Source organism: Mus pahari, chromosome 14, assembly GCF_900095145.1.
Source record: "Mus pahari chromosome 14, PAHARI_EIJ_v1.1, whole genome shotgun sequence".
Classification (NCBI taxonomy): Eukaryota; Metazoa; Chordata; class Mammalia; order Rodentia; family Muridae; genus Mus; species Mus pahari.
In genome coordinates this window covers 51,304,252-51,323,764 of record NC_034603.1, presented here as the reverse complement: position 1 = coordinate 51,323,764, position 19,513 = coordinate 51,304,252, and the positions used below count along the sequence as shown (strand labels likewise).

The 19,513-nt window shown below is 41.7% G+C and overlaps 1 protein-coding gene across 1 annotated transcript; it reads right to left on the bottom strand.

Moving 5' to 3' along the window:
• Positions 1-3,266: 3,266 nt before the first annotated feature.
• LOC110331157 (WAP four-disulfide core domain protein 18-like) lies at positions 3,267-4,112 on the bottom strand. Its single transcript, XM_021211545.1, has 2 exons — positions 4,033-4,112; positions 3,267-3,417 (listed from the first exon to the last, which is right to left on the bottom strand). Exons 1-2 carry the CDS (start codon positions 4,110-4,112, stop codon positions 3,267-3,269), a joined length of 231 nt encoding a protein of 76 aa, XP_021067204.1.
• Between the last annotated feature and the right edge of the window lie 15,401 nt (positions 4,113-19,513).

Genomic DNA, 19,513 nt, shown 5'->3' with positions numbered 1-19,513 from the left:
AGTTCTTGCTGGCATGTGCAATAGTGTCTGCGTTTGGTGGCTGATTATGGGATGCACCCCCGGGTGAGGCAGTCTCTGGATGGTCCATCCTTTCATCTTAGCTCCAAACTTTGTCTCTGCCACTTTTTTCATGGGTATTTCATTTCCTATTTTAGGGAGGAATGAAGTATCCATGTGTTGGTCTTCCTTATTCTTGATTTTCTTGTGTTTTGGAGATTGTATCTTGGATATTCTAGGTTTCTGGGCTACTATCCACTTATCAGTGAGTGCATATCAAGTGACTTCTTTTGTGATTGGGTTACCTCACTCAGGATGATATCCTCCAGATGCATCTTACAATTCTTTAATTAGTCACCTGTCAGAGATGGCTGATCGCTTTTTTTGGGTCCAAGAGCCTGAAAACCTCTTTATTAATCAGCTTGTTTTTGAAAATGCCAATCCTATTTGCCAAGATATTCCTAAACACCACCGTTCTAAGTCACTGGCAGAACATGTCTGCCTTTGCCCAGGTGCTGGAATGAGCCACGCCATTGGCTTGGCGATTGGTGCCACCTTTTAGAGAGTGGGCTTAAGTAACTCTCAAAAGACTTGCTTTAATTATAAACAGCATGGATAGTTCAGTTGGTAGAGTCTGAGACTCTTAATCCCAGGGTTGTGGGTTTGAGCCCCACGTTGGTTTGGCAGCAGTCCTGGACTTCCACCAAAAAGGGATATCCTTTGTATGGGTATGTCTCCCCTCAAGTCCAAGTAAGGTCTTGGCAACCTATTATTCCTTGTCTGCTGCCCTAATTGTTAAAGGAAGAAAAATGTCCAGACAGTATTTTGGCAAAGGTCCTGATATTAGTAGCGAGTATTTAGTTCCTCCAAATGATACTTGCTGGGTTTGCCTTGATGGCCTCACCCCCTGCCTTTCAGTCAATGTCTTTTCTGGAATAAATTCTGATTTTTGCATTCTTGTACAATTTGTCCTTTGATTAATTTATTATCATTCAGAAGAGTTTTTTTTATTTGTGGGATCAGTCTTCTGATTCCTCCCATTCACTGGGAGTGAAGAGAGCCCCTAACTGCCATCACCATTTCATTCCTCCTAGGCCTTGGTGCCATGGGTGCGGGGACTGGCATCTCCTCATATGTTCTTTCCAAGTCTAGGTATCAAGAACTCAGTGTCACCATNGATAAAGACATCCAGTGTCTCCAACAAGGCATCGATGACCTCACTGATTCCCTCTCCTCCTTAGCTGAAGTCGTCCTACAAAACCACAGAGGACTTTATTTACTCTTTTTATAGCCAGGAGGGCTGTGTGCAGCTCTTTAGGAAGAATGCTGCTTTTATGTAGACAAGATAGAAATGGTCAAAGAAAGCATGAGAAAAGTCAGAGAAGGACTAGAGAAAAGATGAGAGAGAGAGAGAGAGAGAGAGAGAGAGAGAGAGAGAGAGAGAGAGGAGAGCTGGTATAAAAATTGGGTTTCAACCTCTCTGTGGTTATCAACCCTACCTCCTTCCTTCCATTTTGGCACCATTAGTTGGATTGATTTTGCTTACTTCTTTTGGTCCCTGGACCCTTAACAGACTTACCAACTTTGTGAAATGTCAGATAGATGATTTGGCAGCAAAACCTATCCAGGTACATTATTATAAATTAGCTATGGAGGACCAAGTGACTTGAGACAAGGTTAATATTCTCTCCAGAGTATTCCAAAAACCCATCTCCACCGAATATAGGGGGACTTCCTCCCCAGGACCAAGTAGAGAGGGGCCACCCAGAACCCCCTCTGACTGGCGAACTAAGTTCTTGCTTAGGCTGTGAGGCAAAGCACTGTAAGGGAATATAAAGCAAAAACTAAAAGTATCTTTCTGGGTTCCCTGAGGTATATGCCTGACTGCATAGGTGTTGATGTCCAAATTATCCCCTCTCTAGGAAAAAACCATCAGGACATGTATGGCCCTCATGCCTCACTGGAAAACACCAGGAGGACCAGAGCCATTACAAGGTCCCCATTAGTCACTGGAGGTCAGGCCTCTATCTCCGACTTAGCAAACACTAAGATTGCCATGGTTCTTCTATACTAAGAAAACAGAGGAGATGTTGGGAGTGAACTTGTTTGAACATTTACTGCCTTAAGTGCTTGCTGGCATAAAGTATTAGCCTCTGTGGGAAAGTACTAGCCCATGTGAGTACAAATAGGCATAGATCCTGTGGTCAGTGGAGAACAAATAGCTATAAATCTTGTAGATAGGTGCCTAATAACCCATTCTGGTCTGATCTTTCTGTTGAACTGTTTACCCAGGCAATATCCTATTCCTGGGAACAGGTGCATTACACAGAGACAAAGCAACCCCCCTCCACCCTCCTTCCTGCACCTATGAGTATATAACTTCTGTGGGAAAAATAAAAATTTGTCAGCTTGATCAGGACTCTTGACTTGCTGTCTGTTGTTTGTGTTTCTTGTCCCCCATTCTCTTCCAGGTGCCCCTCGAGTCCCTGTTCGACTGTCCCGAGGGTTGGAACAGTAACATACACCTGCCTGACATTAAGGTGTTCAGTAAATCAATGTTCCCATTAACTTCACTGTCTTCTCCCTCCCAGGACCACTTGTTTTCCTGAGAGAGTCAAACCTCTGGCTGAGGGAGAAAAGAGTGAAATGTCCCAGTTTATAACCATGTGGGTCTAAGTAGTGGTGGCTTGTGTCACTTTAGTCATGATGGGACTGTCATTGCAGTGTAGAAGACACAGATCATGTAACCTGGTGTCCTTCTTCCTTCTTCTTCCAGTTCCTTTCTCTTGCACACATCCAGACTCTTGTGTGCAGCCAGAGGACAAAGACCATGGGGCTGTCCAAGGAAAGTCCCCTGGAAACTGACTCAGTCCCTTGGACATACCTTGACAGGATGTTGTAGTATGGATGATAATGGCCTTGTAGCCTTATGTATTTGAATATTCAATTCACAGTTTTTGAAATTCTGGGGAAACATGTTGGGAGATATTGATTTGTTGAAGGAATTGTATCTTAGGGGACAGGCTGGGACGTTTCAGAGACTCACATCCTTCCCAGTTAGCTCAGTCTCTTCTTCAGGATTGCTTCTCAAGATGTAAGCCTGCAGGCAATGCTCCAGTGCCATGCATAATTGCTTCCTGCCATGCTTCCTAACACGAGTGTCATGGACTCATTCTCTGAAATTGTATACTCCCAGTAAACTTCTATAAGTTACCTTGATCATGGTGTCTTATTACAACATAAAAAGTAAAAAATAGTAATATATTCACTTAAAAGCCAGGAGATTTGCAGATATGACCACAGACATTACTACAGTACTTCAAGTTGCCAGGGCGCGATTGATCTTCTGAGCATTCTTGAACACAAATGACATCACTTCCTGGGGAAATCTTGGGACAAGCTCCAGGTTTTTCTAATTCTGAAATATGCAATAGTGTTTATGCAGCCTGAAGCAGACAGAAAACAAGATTAAGAATTGATGCTAGAGATCTGAAGGCTCATCACCTACAGGAGCCTGACTTACTCTATGTCCTCCTTTGCACCCCAGAACTCTTCCCTCAGCTTAACCAGCTCCAGTCTTGCTCTTAAGCCCAACTCTGCACTCTGGGCCTTGGGAGAGTGTTCTCTCTCTGTAGAGCCTATAGAGTCTCAGAAGAAAGAAAGTTCCACCACCACAGCCCCTTCTTTACACCTTAGAAGATGCCATAAAATCTCTAATGACAGCCATGCTCTTTCATCACACCAGACACATGGTTCATCTCTGAGCAAGCACTCCCACAGGTCCCAAATTCAAGGTATATTTACAAACTAAAAGAGCTGCCCTGATCTCTATGCCAACTTCTCTCAGACTACTGTCCAGCCTCTGGCTCTAAAAAAGCTAAAGAATGCAGAGTGATCACTCTTTTAGGCCAAAGGGAGTGAGTTTGATCCAAGCAGATGTCACATGGCTTTCCCTGTAATAGTGCATGCCCAGGTCCTAGTGAGCTTTGAAGAGTCCCCTCTCTTTCCAGTTTGGATGACCTTAACACAATTAATTTTGGAGAAGACAGAACACAGGTAATTTTCATTCCCATAACAATCAAACCTACCAGAAACAAGATTGTGGCTGCCATCATGTTGTCTCTGGATCAGCTGAACTAACAAAATAATTTATAGCCATATTAAAGCTAGAAGTATTCGTGTGGGAGAAGCAGTCACTGGAGAAATCCTTTAAAAGAAGAACTTTCCATAAAGGGCCTGCCCATCACCTGGCTAGTTTTTCAATTTCATAAGTGACTTCTCTCTAATTGGTAGATGCAAAAGATAACCACAAAAGAGTCACGAACATATTACAGTACTGTGTGACCTGTTACTTAAAATCTTGACCATTGTATGAATGATGATGAAAGGAAATATTTATTTGTTTAGCTCTGCATCTCAGAGTGAGAACTGGAGCAGAGACACCCAGTGAAGATTTTCAGGGCTGATCTGGGGCTTCCTGGACATCCAGGTACATAATGACGTAGCATTCTTCTGGGAGAGATGGGGCTTGTGTCTCTAGAGCTCTATAGATGAGATTTCTAAACACTGCAGAATCTGGGCCCCTCCTACCTGCAGATGTAGGTAATGAAGTCACTCCTGGAAAAAGTAGATGCTCAATGACTTCCAATTGGCAAGGGTCAATTGAAAGTAAGTAGGCAGGCTCCCCAATGATGACAGGTTGTCTTCGACAAGTGCTTTTCTATAAGTCAGGTCTTTTATACAGAAGGCTGAATATGTGAGCAGTGGAGGGATGGGAGGCCTAGGAGAACATGCAGTGTCCCTTGTCCCTCAGCAGTGAGCCCTACTCTTTTGCTCTCCAGACTATACACTCTCAGAGACAAAATTGTATCTAGACAGTCCAAGATCTGTGGGAAAGATTCAGTCACCATGTGGCTGGTTCTGCAGTGTCTCTTCTCTCTGTAGGGTGTCTTCTCAGGGTTTGAGGGAATTTGTTTGGTCACATGCTTTGCTCCATGTGTTTCCTGTCCTTCCTTCAGATTGAGGAGACACACATGGTGTGTGTAACATTCCTCCTTTGTTGTATGCATGATTTGTCGGAAGCACAGGTAAATTGATTTCTATGTTTTGCAATGTCATAATTTATATAATAAAGTTAACAATCACAGTATGTGGCAGTGTGGTTTTTCTTTATTTTTTTCTTTTGTTCTTTTTGCTTTTTTGTTTGTTTGTTTGTTTTTGTGAGATGGTTTGTCTGTGCAGCTCTGGATGTCCCAGAATTTGCTCTAAATACCAGGGAGTTCTCAAACTCAGAGCTTCACCTGTCTCTGCCTCCCCAGTGCTGGAATTAAAGGAGTGCACCACCACCACTTGGCTTAAGATACAGCAGTTGTATGGAAGCAACTGGCCAGACAGTTCTGCTTTCCTTGGTAGCCCTGGCCCAGGCAAACAGAGGAATATTTATTCCAACTTTAATCATTAATATTAACTCTCAGATCACATACTATATAACACACAACACATACATCTATCTGTATCCTCACATGCCCATATAAACATGTGCTACAGAAAAGACTGCAAAAGCCTAACTGTCCACAGAAGAACTCAAGAGGTTTCAGAGTCCTGAGAAGCAGAGAAACAGAAAGGTAAGAAGAATCTGGATTGATGAGAGAATGAGCCAGGGTGTAGGAGAAACTGTGATGGCTCCAGTGAGGCCACTTTATGTCACTGGCTTGAAAACAAATCTTCCAGGGTGAGTTTAACTGCAGAAGCCAAGAGCCAGACCAAGGCTGGATGAAGAAACTGGAGCACAGATTCATGGCAGGTTCAGATGTGTGAACAAGAAGACAGACAAGGGAAGTACATGGAAGGAAACATCACTTTAAAGTTAGTATTCTTGTTTTGTTTTTCTATGGTTGTAATAAGACTAGTATCAAGAGACCTTATAGAAGAAACAGTTTATTAGGGACTTCCAAGTTCAGTGAGTGAATCTATGACAATCATGGTGGGGAGAAGGGCCATAGCCCTCTACTCTGTAAAAACAATCTCACACTTACTAAAGGGCACTAAAGTTATCATAACTTAGGGCCATACAGTCATAACATGGGGCATTATACTCTTCTCTTCCTCAGTCAAAGAGGTTCAACTCTCTCAGGAAAACACATGTTCCTGGGAGGGTGAAGACAATGACGTTAAAGGAGACATTCATTTATGGAATGCTTTATGCATCAGGCAGGCATGTTCTAGAAAGGAGATTTGAAAGTCAATATAACTTGACTGTAGAAACATACTGAGTGTTAGCATAAGCTCAGCACTACTTTCTAGTAAATACTAACAGTGGTGACTAGCTTTGACTGGGAAGAATTCAGAGCGGAGTTCAACTAGGAGAAGCTGAAGTTAAGACACAGAACACCTAGCAGACAAGGGAGGCAGGATCAGACAGGGGGAGAAATGTGGGCCCTCTTTGGGAGATGTGAAAAGGTTGTATGTGATAGCTGTGGTGTCTGGGTGAGGGACACTACAAGAAGTCCACATTCAATCAGCAATGAGCTAATGAGCAAAGAGTAAGGGCTAAACAACCAGAAGTTTATAAGCAGAGGAACTGTCATGATCAAATCTGTATTTCAGATGACTGACAGCCCTGTGGAAGATGGATCTGGTCTTCAAAAGCGTATCTGGTCACATTTCTTCTGAATCCACAGAGCCCTTGCTTGTCTACTGCCTAGACTGGGAATTGCATCCTTAGAAGAGGAAGGTCTATAATCTTGGAACAGTTTCCTAATGTGTTCATGTACAAAATAAACTATCCTTAGCATTCTTTTGGTTGAAGTCTTGTGTGTGTGTGTGTGTGTGTGTGTGTGTGTGTGTGTGTGCGTGTGCGTGTGCGTGTGTGTGTGTGTGTGTGTGTGTGTGTGTACATCATATTGAGTCTTCTAATTAGCAGAGCCATCCCTTTAGACTCCTTTGAACACTGAGCCCTCAGGGCCCCAGCAGACAAGGTCCTACCATTAACTCATCTCCCTCCACCACTGCCACTCTGTATCTTAGACAAGGCTGGGACATGAGGACATTTTCTATGACCTCTCTCTGAGCATATGTCTGGTCAATCCAATGAACTGAGTAGGTTGCACATAGCAGGTATGCTAGAGCTTCATTTACATGGTGGTGACTCAGAAGGAACAGGAAGACTCAGGAACTCTCCAATCTAAGGCAACACAACATGTGGATATATACAGGAATAGAACATTGGATATGTAACTCTAGAAGGACAACCTGAACCTTTGGTGTATGTGTTCTTCTTAGCATTATTTGAAGACTGCGGAGCTAGTTCAGTAGCTAATAGGACATAATACTCCTCCTGAAAACCTGAGTTCAGTGTCCACCATCTGTGTCAGGTTGCTCAGAAATTCATATAACTCCATCTCCAGAGGGGTCTGACACCTCTGACCTCCTCAGACTCCTGCATATATACCCTTCTGAAACAATACACATATCTTAAATTTAATATCTTAGAAAAGCATAGATTAGAAATACCAATTCCACTCTGCCTACAGAGTTAGAACCTAAATGAACTGCCTCTAGGAATTTCAGGACCATTTCTATCCTTAACAGTCAGCACTGGTATCTCTGAGGGGCTTCAGCCTTCCCCTGGCCTTAGGTGGGTGGGTTACAAGCCTGTTCCGTTTTGACTGTTGGTTCCCTCAGCGTTGCTGACGTGTGCAGGATGCTGATGAAAGGCTCAGTGATGAAAAGCCAAACCCTGTTCAGAGGAGAATTTCACCAGGAAACATCCAGCATCTGTTATGTTTCTTCATCGCCCCACTTCATCTGCCAATGGTAAGTGTCCCATGTCTGTTCTATCACACAGCACTGCTCCTGTGCCTCTCATGGCTGACCTTGTTATGCAATGACCTATGTCACCTCCTATGTAACCTCATTGTCTGTCTTTCTTCTTGTTCACCCATCTGGACTTGCCGTCCATCTGTCCTCCAGTTCCTTCCATCAGGACTGATCCTGCTCTTTGCTTCTGCAGTTAAATTCAACTCTACATCTTTTCTTTCAAGACACTCTCCCAAGGGTCAGTCTCAGTAGAAAGAAAGTTCCACCATCACAGCCCCTTCTTACACCTTGGAACATGCCATAAAATCTCTAATGACAGTCACACATCTTTCATCACACCAGACCCATGGTTCATCACTCAGCAGGTGCTTTCACAAGTCTCAAATGCAAGACACATCTCCAAACTAGGGCAGCTGCCCTGGTCTCTGTGCCAGCTTCTCTCAGACTACTCCCCAGCCTCTGGCTCTAACAAAGCTAAGGAATGCAGAGTGATCAGTCTTATAGGCCAAAGGGAGTAAGTTGGCACATAGCATTCCCCTGTGTTAGCTCATTCCCAGGTCCTCTCTCTTATATGCTTGGATCCTCTTAACACACTTATTTTTGGGAGAAGAGAAAGCACAGGCAATGTTTATCCCCATAGTGATGAAACCCACCAGAATCAAGATTATGGCTATCTTCATGTCAGCTGTGGCTGGGCTGACTCACAATATAATTTATACCCTTAATAACACAAGAAGCATGGGGTTTGGAGGATGCTGTCAATGAAGAATTTGGTAAAAAAAACAAGAGCTTTCCAGAAAGTATCTGCCAATCACTGAATCCTTTTTCTGTTTCATAACTTCTCTCTAATTGTCTTAGGTTGATCAGATCAATATGATAACCACAAACGTGTTTAGTACACATTTTAGTACTGTGTTTCTTGTTACATCACAGCTTGGACCTTAATGAATGATGAACAAAGGAAATATTTATTTGTGTAGATCAGCATCTCAGAGTAAGAGCTGAATCAGGGGGTACCAAATGAGAACTGCAAGGATCCATCTGGGCTTCCTGGTCATCTAGTTACATATGGAGAAGGCATGATTCTGGGAGTCATGGGGATTGTGTCCTTTCTAGCTCTATAGATAAGATTCCTAAACAGGTGTGGAATCTGGGTACCTCTTATATCCAGAAAAGATAATGATGTCTGTCCTGGAAGAGATGGATACTCAAAGACCACAAACTGGCTAGGGTCAGGTGAGTGCCAAGTGTCAGGCTCCACTACGATGGTTGGTTGTCTTTGACCAACGCTTTTCTGTAAGACAGGTCTTCATTCAGAAGGTTGCATATGTGAGAAGTGGAAGGATAGGAGTCCTAGGAGAACATACAGTGTCCCTTGTCCCCAAGAAGACAGCCTGCCTCTTTTGCTATCCCTACTATAGAATCTCAGAGACAGAGCTGAGCTAGACAATTCAAGAGCTATGGGAATGCCCCAGACACCGTGTGGCTGGCTTTGCATTGCCTTGTCTCTGTAGGTTCCTTCTCAGGGTTTGAGGGTTTGAACACATGTTTTGCTGCATGTCTTTCCTTCCTTCCTCCAGATTGAGGAGGCAGTCCTGTGTGTCTGTAACATTTCTTCTGTTTTGTGCATGCTATATCAAAAAACAGAGGCAAATCATTTGTATTTGTTTACAGTGACACAATTTATGGAATAACCATAAATTTCCAACATACAGCAGTGAGGTTTTTGTTTGTTTCTTAGAATTTTTCATTTTTTAAATTGTTTTTAAGTGTTGTGACCAGGATTCTCTCTGTAACACTAGCTTTGTAAACCTGACTAGCCTTAAAATCAGAGGTTCTCCTAAGTGTGCCTCTTCAGTTCTAGGATTAAAGGCATGTGTCACCACCCATTGCCTTAAGACATACCAGTTTCAATGGAAGGAACTTGCCAGACAATTTTACTTCCCATGGCAACCTTGGACAAGCAAATACTGGTTCTTTTATTCCAAAATTAATTGCATATAACAATTGTCAGATTTTACACAACATATATTGAATAGTTATAAACAGATATACATATGTACATGTCTTACAGAAAGGGTTGTAAGTGTTAATTGAGCACAGCAGCATTCAAGAAGTTTCACAAATTCTCAGAAGCACAGAAAGAGAAAAAGTTAAGTAGAGTCTAGATTAAGATACTGAACCACGGTGTGGGGAGGGAAGCTGGAGAAATTGTGCTAGCTGCAAGTGAGGTCACTTCATGTCACTGTCTTGAAAGCAATGCTATAGAGTTGAGTTTAACTGTAGAAGCAAAGAACAGGACCTGGGTGAAGGAACTGGAGGACAAATGGTCCAGATTGCTGAACAAGAAGAAAGACAGACGATGGAGCAACATCAAGAAGTCATACATAGGTCATCATATAACGGAGTAAGCCCTGACAGATGCAGGAACAATGTTGTGATAGAGACAGACATGGGACACCAAACATTAGCAGGTAAAGTGTGTGTGTGGGGGGGGAATCAAGGAAACATAACAGATGCTAAATATTTCCACCGTCAAAGCCCCTTCTTTACACCTTAGAATATGCCACAAAATCTCTAATGACAGCCACACCTCTCCTCCCACCAGACCCATGGTTCATTTCTGAGCATGGGTTCCCATAAGCCCCATATGCAAGGCACTTCTCCAAATTAGGGGGCTGCCCTGATCTGTATCAAAGCTCTTTAGCACACCTCTGAGCCTTTGTCTGTAAGAAAGATACGGAATGAAAAGTGCTCACTCATAGCTCTCACTCTTAGGGTTTGACCTAAGCGGTGTATTCATGGCTTTCCCCTGTATAGGCCCTCCTGGGATTTGAGCCCTTTCCGCTTTCAGCTTGGATCCCCTTAACACACTACTTTTAGGATTAGTCAGCACAGGCAATATTTATCTTTATGGCAAAGCTACCGGAACCAAGACTGTGACTGTCTTCATATTGGCTTTGTCTAGGCTGACCTCACAAAGTAACTTATACCCTCAATAAACCTAGAAGGATGAGTGTGAGTGGAAGCAGTCAGTGGGGGATTCAATAAAAGCAAGAGCTTTCCACAAAGTGCCTGCCTATAATCTGGCTCCTTTGTTTGTTTGTTTCATACCTGACTTCTCTCTAATTGTCCTTTGTTAGATCCAGATGTTAAGGAGTCAAGAATACAGTTCTCCAGTGTGTCATTCATTACTTCACAGCTTGGCCCTTGTATGAATGATGAGAAAAGGAAATATTTCTTTCTGTGTAGCTCAGTGTCTCAGAGTGAGAGCTGAAACAGAGAGGCCTAGTGAGGAGTGTCAGGGCCCATCTGGGTTTCCTGGGCATCCAGATACATAAGGATGTAACATGATTCTGGGGCAGATGGTAGCTGTGTCCTTCGGAGCTCTACAGATGAAAATCCTAAACATTGTGGAATCTACTCTTATGTGCAGAGGTAGGAAATGAAGTCACTCCTGGAAGAGATGGATACTCAGAGACTTCGGTTGAAAGTAAAGAGGCAGGTTCCATGATGGATGGGTGTCTTTGTCCAGTGCTTTTCTGTAGTCAGGTCTTTATACAGAAGACTGCATATGTGAGCAGTGGAGGGATGGGAGCCCTTGGAGAACATACAGTGTCCAAGATGCAATGTCCTTTGTCCCCAGGCAGTGACCCTGCCTCTTTTACTATCCATACAGTAGACTCTCAGAGACAAATCTGTAGCTGCACAGTTGAAGAGCAGTGGGAATGCCCCAGACACTGTTATCTGAATCTGCAGTGTCTTCTCTCTGTAGGGCCCTTCTCAGGGTTTGAGGGGGTTTGTTTGGTCACGTGCTTTGTTCCATTGGTTTCCAGCTCTTCCTTCAGATTGAGGAGACATTTCTGGGTGTCTGTAATTTTTTTCTCTTCTATTGTGTGCATTCTATGTCAGCAACAGGCAAACTCATTTGTATTTGTTTTTAATGTCATCATTTATGCCATAACCATATATTCACACCAGATAGCCGTGTTATATTATTTACACAGGGCTTCTCTGTGTAGCTCTAGCTGTCCTGAACATTGCTCTGTAGATCTGGCAGGCTTCAAACTCAGTGCTCCACCTGCCTCTGCCTCCCCAGTGCTGGGATTCCAGAATTGAGCTACCACCACTTTGCTTAAGACATGGAACGTGTAATGGAAGCAAGTGGCTAGACAGTTCTGCTTTCCTTGGGAACTCTAGCCAAGTGTATAGGTTGTTTTTTTTTTTTTTAATTCCCAACTAAATTACTAATATTAACTTTCAGATCACATATTACACAACACACTGTAAATACATCTCCTTTTTTATATACACACATGCACATATATACATGTGTTATGGAAATGGCTGTAATTTGTTCTGGCTGCCAAAGGATTTAAGAGGTTTCACAAGTCCTGAGAAGCAGAGAAACAGAAATGTACAAAGAATCTAGATTGATGAGATAATGAACCAGATTGATGAGGCCACTTCATGTCATCAGCTTAAAAGCAAAGCTGTAGAGTTAAGTTTAGCTGCAGAAGCAAAGAGCTGTACCAGGCCTGGATGAAGGATCTGGAGGACAGACAGATGGCAGGTCCAGATGGATGAACAAAACGGGATGCAGATGACAGCAGGGTTGCCTTTATCCATAGATAATGGATACCATAGGAAACAAACTGGAACTCCTGAGAGAGTCATCCATTTTTGTCCTGCTGATCCTTGACACATATACCAAGAGGTAAGATAACAACTTAGCTGTGGGGCCTTCACAGTGCCTTTTATAGATTTCAAGTGATGAGTTATGCCATTTCCTTGGTCTGATGTGTCCAGTAGGCTTTCAGCCTGGCTTTTCTGATATAATGTATTTCCATGTGCCCCTTCTATACTCTCATTTCACCCAAATGAATGCATAGAGTGCCCCACTTCCTACTCCTAAGAATGAATTGTTTGCCTGCCTGTGTGGTATGGGTGGTGTTAGACAGGTGCCACCATTCACATGCCTACTCAGGTTCACAGTCATTCTTCATTCTTAAAATGGAATCAAAAGCTGAAATCCAGGTTGTTGTATCAATTTGAAAACCAATTGTCTTACACACCATGCAGAATTTCAGATAGATCACAGCCTGATCTCAACACCTTCTTAAGGATCAGTTGTTTGCTGAGTAGCTTGTAAGTGCCTTCTATTTTACTCTTAGTATAACCCTTACTTATTATTTATTATTACTGGGGGATGGTGGCTTGTTTAACCCTTTCCTTGTACCTCTTGGTCATAGCTAGAATCATGCTTGTTCAAAAGGGCTTTGAGTGGGACAACAGAGACAGAGCTCCAACATGACCTAGGAAGACATTGTGAAATACCTGGCACAGTATTGGGGCTAATACTCAGTGGCCCAAAGTGCTAAGATGTACCTAATCAGAGGCCAGCAGAGGCAAGGTGTATGTGGGAAGTGTAGGAGAAGGCAGGGAAGAAAGTAGGGCATCAGATTGTCCTTAAGGAGAGAAAAACATCAGGAGGATATTGTGTTTATCTTGTCAGCCAGAGGAAAATTTTTACCACCCGAAGAAATGGAGATTGCAGAACTGGGTTCATTTATGGAAAGAATAATGTTAGACTTTTATATATCAATGTTGGTGAGTAGAGAATGCACAAGCATCTCATGAAGCAGGCCAGTCTTGTGAAGTTTACCGAAGTTGTTTCTAGCCACTCCTCTTTAGGGAACTAAATAAAGAGAGGAAAGTGTGACATTCTCAAAACTTATGTAGGAATTAAATTTTGTCACAGAGGCTTGTGGGAAGCCTTCTGCACTTCAGGATAAATGTGAGGATGCAAAGCCAAGACCTGGGTGAGTGCTTGTTTCTTCTTGCTTATGTTGTCCTGGTTCCTGACATTTTCTGAAGGCTGACAAATGTCTGAATGCACTCCTAAGAGTGACAGCTGTCACTCTCTAGAAGGGAATAATATGTGTGGGGAAATGGAGCTAGGAGGGACACTTACTTTGGTTGGATATATTTTAATTCCTTTTGGGTTTTATATAATATCTATTATTACCAATTATTTCCTGCACCCTCTTTCAAGATCTATGAATAAATGAAGATATTTTGAGACAAATACAAAGCAAGGCAATCCATGACAACTGCAGAAAGTTCTTAGTGAACTGATCCACAGGGAGGAAGGTGAAAGGCAGCCTTCTTTATGCAAACACATGAAGATGTATACTTCATTGGAACTACAAATAAACATACTAGATTCTAGAAAGAAACAACCATGCCCAACACAGTAACTCAGCTAACCCTCAAAATTAACACAGGAGAAGGAAAAGAAAGAGCAATAAGCCAGCAAAACAAAATATCATCTAATATATCTATGGGAAATGAAAAATCCCGTTCTGTAATTAACAGTAAATGACCTTAACTTAATACTAAAATGACACAACTCTATGTGGCCTCCAAGAAACACATTTATATTAAAAAAATCATACCAAATGCTTACTATCAAAGGATGGAAAACAAACTATCAAGCAAATGGAAAACATAAAAAGCAATTTACTTTTATCAAAGTAAACATCAAACCAAAACTAATTAGAAGAGATTTTTTTAAAAAGGACACTCCACATTAAATAAAAGGATAATTCATCAAGAAGATATAACATCTGTAGATTCTATGCACCAAATATTAGGGTCTTGATTTCAGAAGACACACAGTAGAAGACATAATGGGGCACATAAGTCCTGACACAATAATGGTAGATACTTCAGTATTCCAGTCTTAGAGAAGTATTATAAGTAGAACAAAGAAACACCAGAGCTAAAATACTCTATGAGTGAACTGGACCATTTACAATATAATATATATATATATATATATATATATATATATATATATATATATATATACATTTTATATATAGTATATATATATATACATTTTATATATAGTATATATATGTATATATATAATATATATAGAAAAAAATTTTTCACTCAACAGAGATGGAATACATTTTTTTCTTAGTAGCACATGGAACCCTTTCTAAAATCAGTTACATCACAAGAAAGAAGTTAAGTCTTAAGAACAAGAAAAACTGAGATAAATCTTTGTCTCCTATTAGGCCATAATGCAATAAAACTAGAAATCAGCAATAAGAGGAATGACAGAAACGGTAAAAAAAAAAATACTTGAACACTAAATATTACATTTTAAATGGAACAGTGGGTTATCCAGGACATCAGAGAAGAAATTAAAATTTTCTAGAGACAAATAAAAATGAAATCATATTCTCTCAGAACCCTTTGGATGCAGCCAAGGTGGTCCTAAAGTGGAAAGATATTATATGACATGCATATTTAAACATATGAGAGTTACCAACAGAATACCCTAATGATACAGCTCAAGACTCTTGAAAAACAACAACTAATCAATCTGAACCACAGTAGACAGCTAGAAATAATAAAGAGTAAGAGAAGTTAATGAAATAGAGATTAAGAAATAAATACACAAAATCAATTAAATGAAGAGTTGGTTCTTTGAAAAAGTTAATAAATTGACAAACCTTTAGCCAATTTGTCAAAAAGAAAGAGGAAAAAGATACAAATTAACAAAATTAGAGATCAAAGGAGTATCATCGTAACTGACTCATGCGAAATTTAAAATATCATTATGAATTACTATGAAAATTTAGACTAAGGAAAATCTGGATAGTTCCACCAGAAGAAATAGAATTTCTAAATACATATCACGTACCAAAATTAAGCCCTGAAGATATACATAACTTAAACAGACACATTATAAGCAACGAGATTGAAGCTGTTCTTAAAGGTCTTCACTCAAAGAAAGGCCCTAGGACCACAGATGTACTGTTCAATTCTAGCCAACTTTAACGGAAGGCCTCAGACAAATTCCTCTTAATTTTCCCATGAGGTATAAGTGAAGGAAAGCTACTAAGTTCATTCTATGAAGCCAATATTATCCTGATAACCAAACCAGATCAAGATACTACAAAAGCAAACAATAAACAAACAAAAAACATATAAACCAATATATCTCTGGTGAACATATAAGTAAAGTCAAGGACATAATTATTTCAAAGGCATTTAACAGAGTTCAATATGCCTTCATGATAGAAGTTCCAGAGACTTTAGGAATAGATCAAACATACCTCAAAGGAATAAGGCTTTATACAAGCTTATAGACAACTTTATATAAGGAAGAGACAGGCTGAGAACATTTCCTCTAAAATCAGGAACATGACAAGGATGACAGCTCTCTTAGCTCTTACTCAATATATCTCTTAAGTCTGAGCTACAAAAATTAGACAAGAAAAATACTACTAGAAAACCCCTGAACCCCCAAAACACAATAAAGTTGCAGGATGTGTGTGTGTGTGTGTGTGTGTGTGTGTGTGTGTGTGTGTGTGTGTGAGTGTGTAAATGCACATGCAGGCACACACAGGTAAGAAAGGATGTGGAGACAAAGGAACCTTTATTCACTGCTGTTAGAATTGTAAATTAATACTGATTAGCAGAAATCAGTTTGAGATTTCTTTAAAAAAATAGAACTACTGTATGACCCAGATATTTTGATATATATAACCCTGGGCATATATACTCAGAGGATTCCATTCCATACCATACCATACGATAGGGATACATGCACCCCTATGCTTATTGGGAAGAGAATGTGGGAGGAAGGCTCTGAAGGGAGGAGATCTGTACTGGCTGGCATGCAGATGTTACTCTAAAAGTCATAGGAAACTTCCCTTGATCTGCCTCCCACAAAACCAGAAACCTGGAGAACATCCATGGGGAAAGCTAAGCAAGTAGATAAGCTTTCTCATAGTAGACTCAAAGAGGTCACATGCCAAGAGATGGGCGAACCCTGAATTTTACATGATCCAACAGGTGGATTCTCACAGCGAAGACTCCATGAAGTCCTTTGTTGTTTCTGGGTGAAGCAGTCCCACATCTGTGGAACTAACTACCTCCAGCTTGCCTGGGGCAGGGTGGTAATGGGACAGGAATGAATTATGAAGGAGGAGATCCTGATTCCAGCCCTAACCTTGCTCTCTCAGCAACAATGCAGACACAAACAGGCCCTGTCTACTCTAGGCCCCATCTGATAAATGGGATGATGGATTGACTCTTCTTCACCTAAGAATTCAAGACTTCCAGATGCCGCAGGAGTCTTAAGAAGAGCTGTACTTTCTGAGGATTGGGTACCTTTGGGGAAGACAGCCCTCATCTTCAACTGTTGAAGATACCCTCTCTGAGCCCACCTCTCTGAAGTATATCCACCTCACTTTGGGGCACCCTTTAGGGATGTTTGACTTACTTTCTAGAATGTTCCATTCTCTTCTGGACCTTTCGAGACCACTGTCAGTGACTCTTCAACTATCAATTGTACCAGTTTCCTATTACTGCTATAACAAATCATGGTAAGCTTGGTGTCTTGAAACAAAAGACACTGAGTTCCTTAAACTTTCGGGGGTCAGAAGTCCAAAACTAGTTTCACCAGGCTGCTTTCCTTTAGAACAGAAACCATTTCCTTAGTCTTTCCAGCCTCTAGAGCTGCATTCATTTTTTTTTTTTTAGGAAAAAAAAAGTCGTGTTCGTCTGTATATATGTGGTGCCTGGTACCTGTGGAGACCTGAAGAGAAGAAGGCATTAGATTCTACCAAAACAGGAGTTGGAGATGGCCTGGGGCTGCCATGTACACTCAGGAAATCAAATCCAGCTCCTCTCCACAAGAGCAGCAAGCCTTCTTCACTGCAGAGCCATCTCCCAAACCCGTGACCCATGGGCTCCCTTGCCATCCTCAGAGGCAGAAGCACGCCATTTCCTTCAGTTGTCACATCGCTGGATTCTTTCCTGATATTCTAATTTCCTTCTGCCTCCCTTACCAGGATGCATGACTGCATTCAGGGCCTGAGTAATCCGGGGTAAACTCTTTATCCCAGGACCCTTAATTTAATCCTATCTGCAAAGTCCCATTTTCCATGTCTGGTGGTTTGAATATGCTTGGTCCAGGGAATGGCACTATTAGGAAGTGTGACCTTGATAGAGTAGGTGTGGCCTTGTTGGAGGAAGTGTGTCATTGTTGGGGTGTGCTTAGAAACCCTCCTCCTAGCCACATGGAGGCCAATCTCCTCCTGTTTGCCTTTGGAATAAGATGTAGAGCTCTTGAGTTCCTCCAGTGCCATACCTGCCTAGATGCGGCCGTTCTCCCACCTTGATAATGGACTGAACCTCTGAACCTGTAAGCCAGCTCCAATTAAATGTTGTCCCTTTCAAAAGTTGCCTTGGCCATGGTGTCTCTTCACAGCAATGAAACCCTAACTAAGACACCATGTGTGGTGACAATGACTGGTTCTGGAGATTAGGGTGTGGTCATATCAGGAAGCCACCTTGTCTCAGTTCCAAGGACCACCCATTTCTCTCCAGTCCCATCCACTGAGAATGGAGCTGTATAGCTCTGAATCTGTACTATAACCTTCTCCACTATCCTGGTTTCCCTGACCTCCATTTCAGGAAGGTGCCATGCAGTGGAGCTTTCTGTGATGAGAGGTAGGTACTGCATAAGTTCTACACTAGTACTTTCTAACACGGTAGCCATCAGCACATGCGAATGATGTGATGAAGAAGCTGAATTTATTTATTTTTTTCTGTTGCATTTTATTGAAATTTAAGTAGACACCTGATCAGTGGTTAATGTATCAGACATCTCAAACACAGAGGAAACCATAAGCTAAAAGTTGTGTGTTGCTAGCCTGTCAGACCTGCTTTAGATCTGTTTCTATGGAGTAGCTGGAATGCTAGGGGTGGCTGAGGGTGGGATAAGGAAGGGAATTGTGACTGTTGGCTCAGGGATGAAGGTTTGGTTTCACTTCATACAAAAGGGAAGACTGAAACGGCTACCAAGGCTGTCTTCTCCTTATCTGTGTGATGAAACCCTAACTAAGACACCATGTGTGGTGACAATGAGTCCTCCCTTTGGGGACCACACAAGTGTTTCACCAGGAAAGAAACCCAGTACAGGGTACTGACCTGTGGGTTGATGTTGGCTGCAGTGCTGCTCCGCCACACACTGAGTGGCCTTTGTCAAGTATTTCCCAGTCTTTAGTCTCTGCTTCCACAAAACAAGAGTTAGACTAGACAGCCTAAGGGTTTCTTTCTCAGCTTCAACACACTTCGAGTCTATGAACCATCAATCAGACCTATGATTCATTCAATTCTACTGTTCTCTGTAGCCTATGTAAAGTAAGTTATGACTAGGACTTATTAAGTATTCATAGCTTAGGCCATTGATATTTTAGAGCCAAACCAGACACTCTGGCTTCTGTTATCCTACTTGCTTTATGGTTTAGATTGGTGACCCACTACTAAGATGAACTTCAGAAAACCTTGTCCTCTTTCTGGCTGCACCACATCTCCTTCCCTCCATATTACATTGTAGCCCCTATTCACAGACCCACCCCCAAGCCGGAATGTCAGCCAGATAACCCTTAGGATCATCATGGTCCCTCTGGAATACTCTTTCACAGCGCTTTCCAAGCAAATTTACAAGCCTCAGAAAATCCCTTCTCACCCTAAGAAAGAAATCAGGAACCATAGATGTGAGCATCAGCAACAGAATACAAGAGATGAAAGAGAAAATCTCAGGTGCAGAAGATTCCATAGAGAACATGAGCACAACAATCAAAGAAAATGCAAAATGCAAAAAGAT

Excerpts from the sequence above, each read along its gene's own strand:
- LOC110331157 (XM_021211545.1), bottom strand. The coding sequence starts at position 4,112 with ATGATGGCAGCCACAATCTTGTTTCTGGTAGGTTTGATTGTTATGGGA. Across the intron at positions 3,418-4,032 it reads TGTGTTCTGTCTTCTCCAAA|AGAATTAGAAAAACCTGGAG; the intron begins ATTAATTGTGTT and ends ATTGCATATTTC.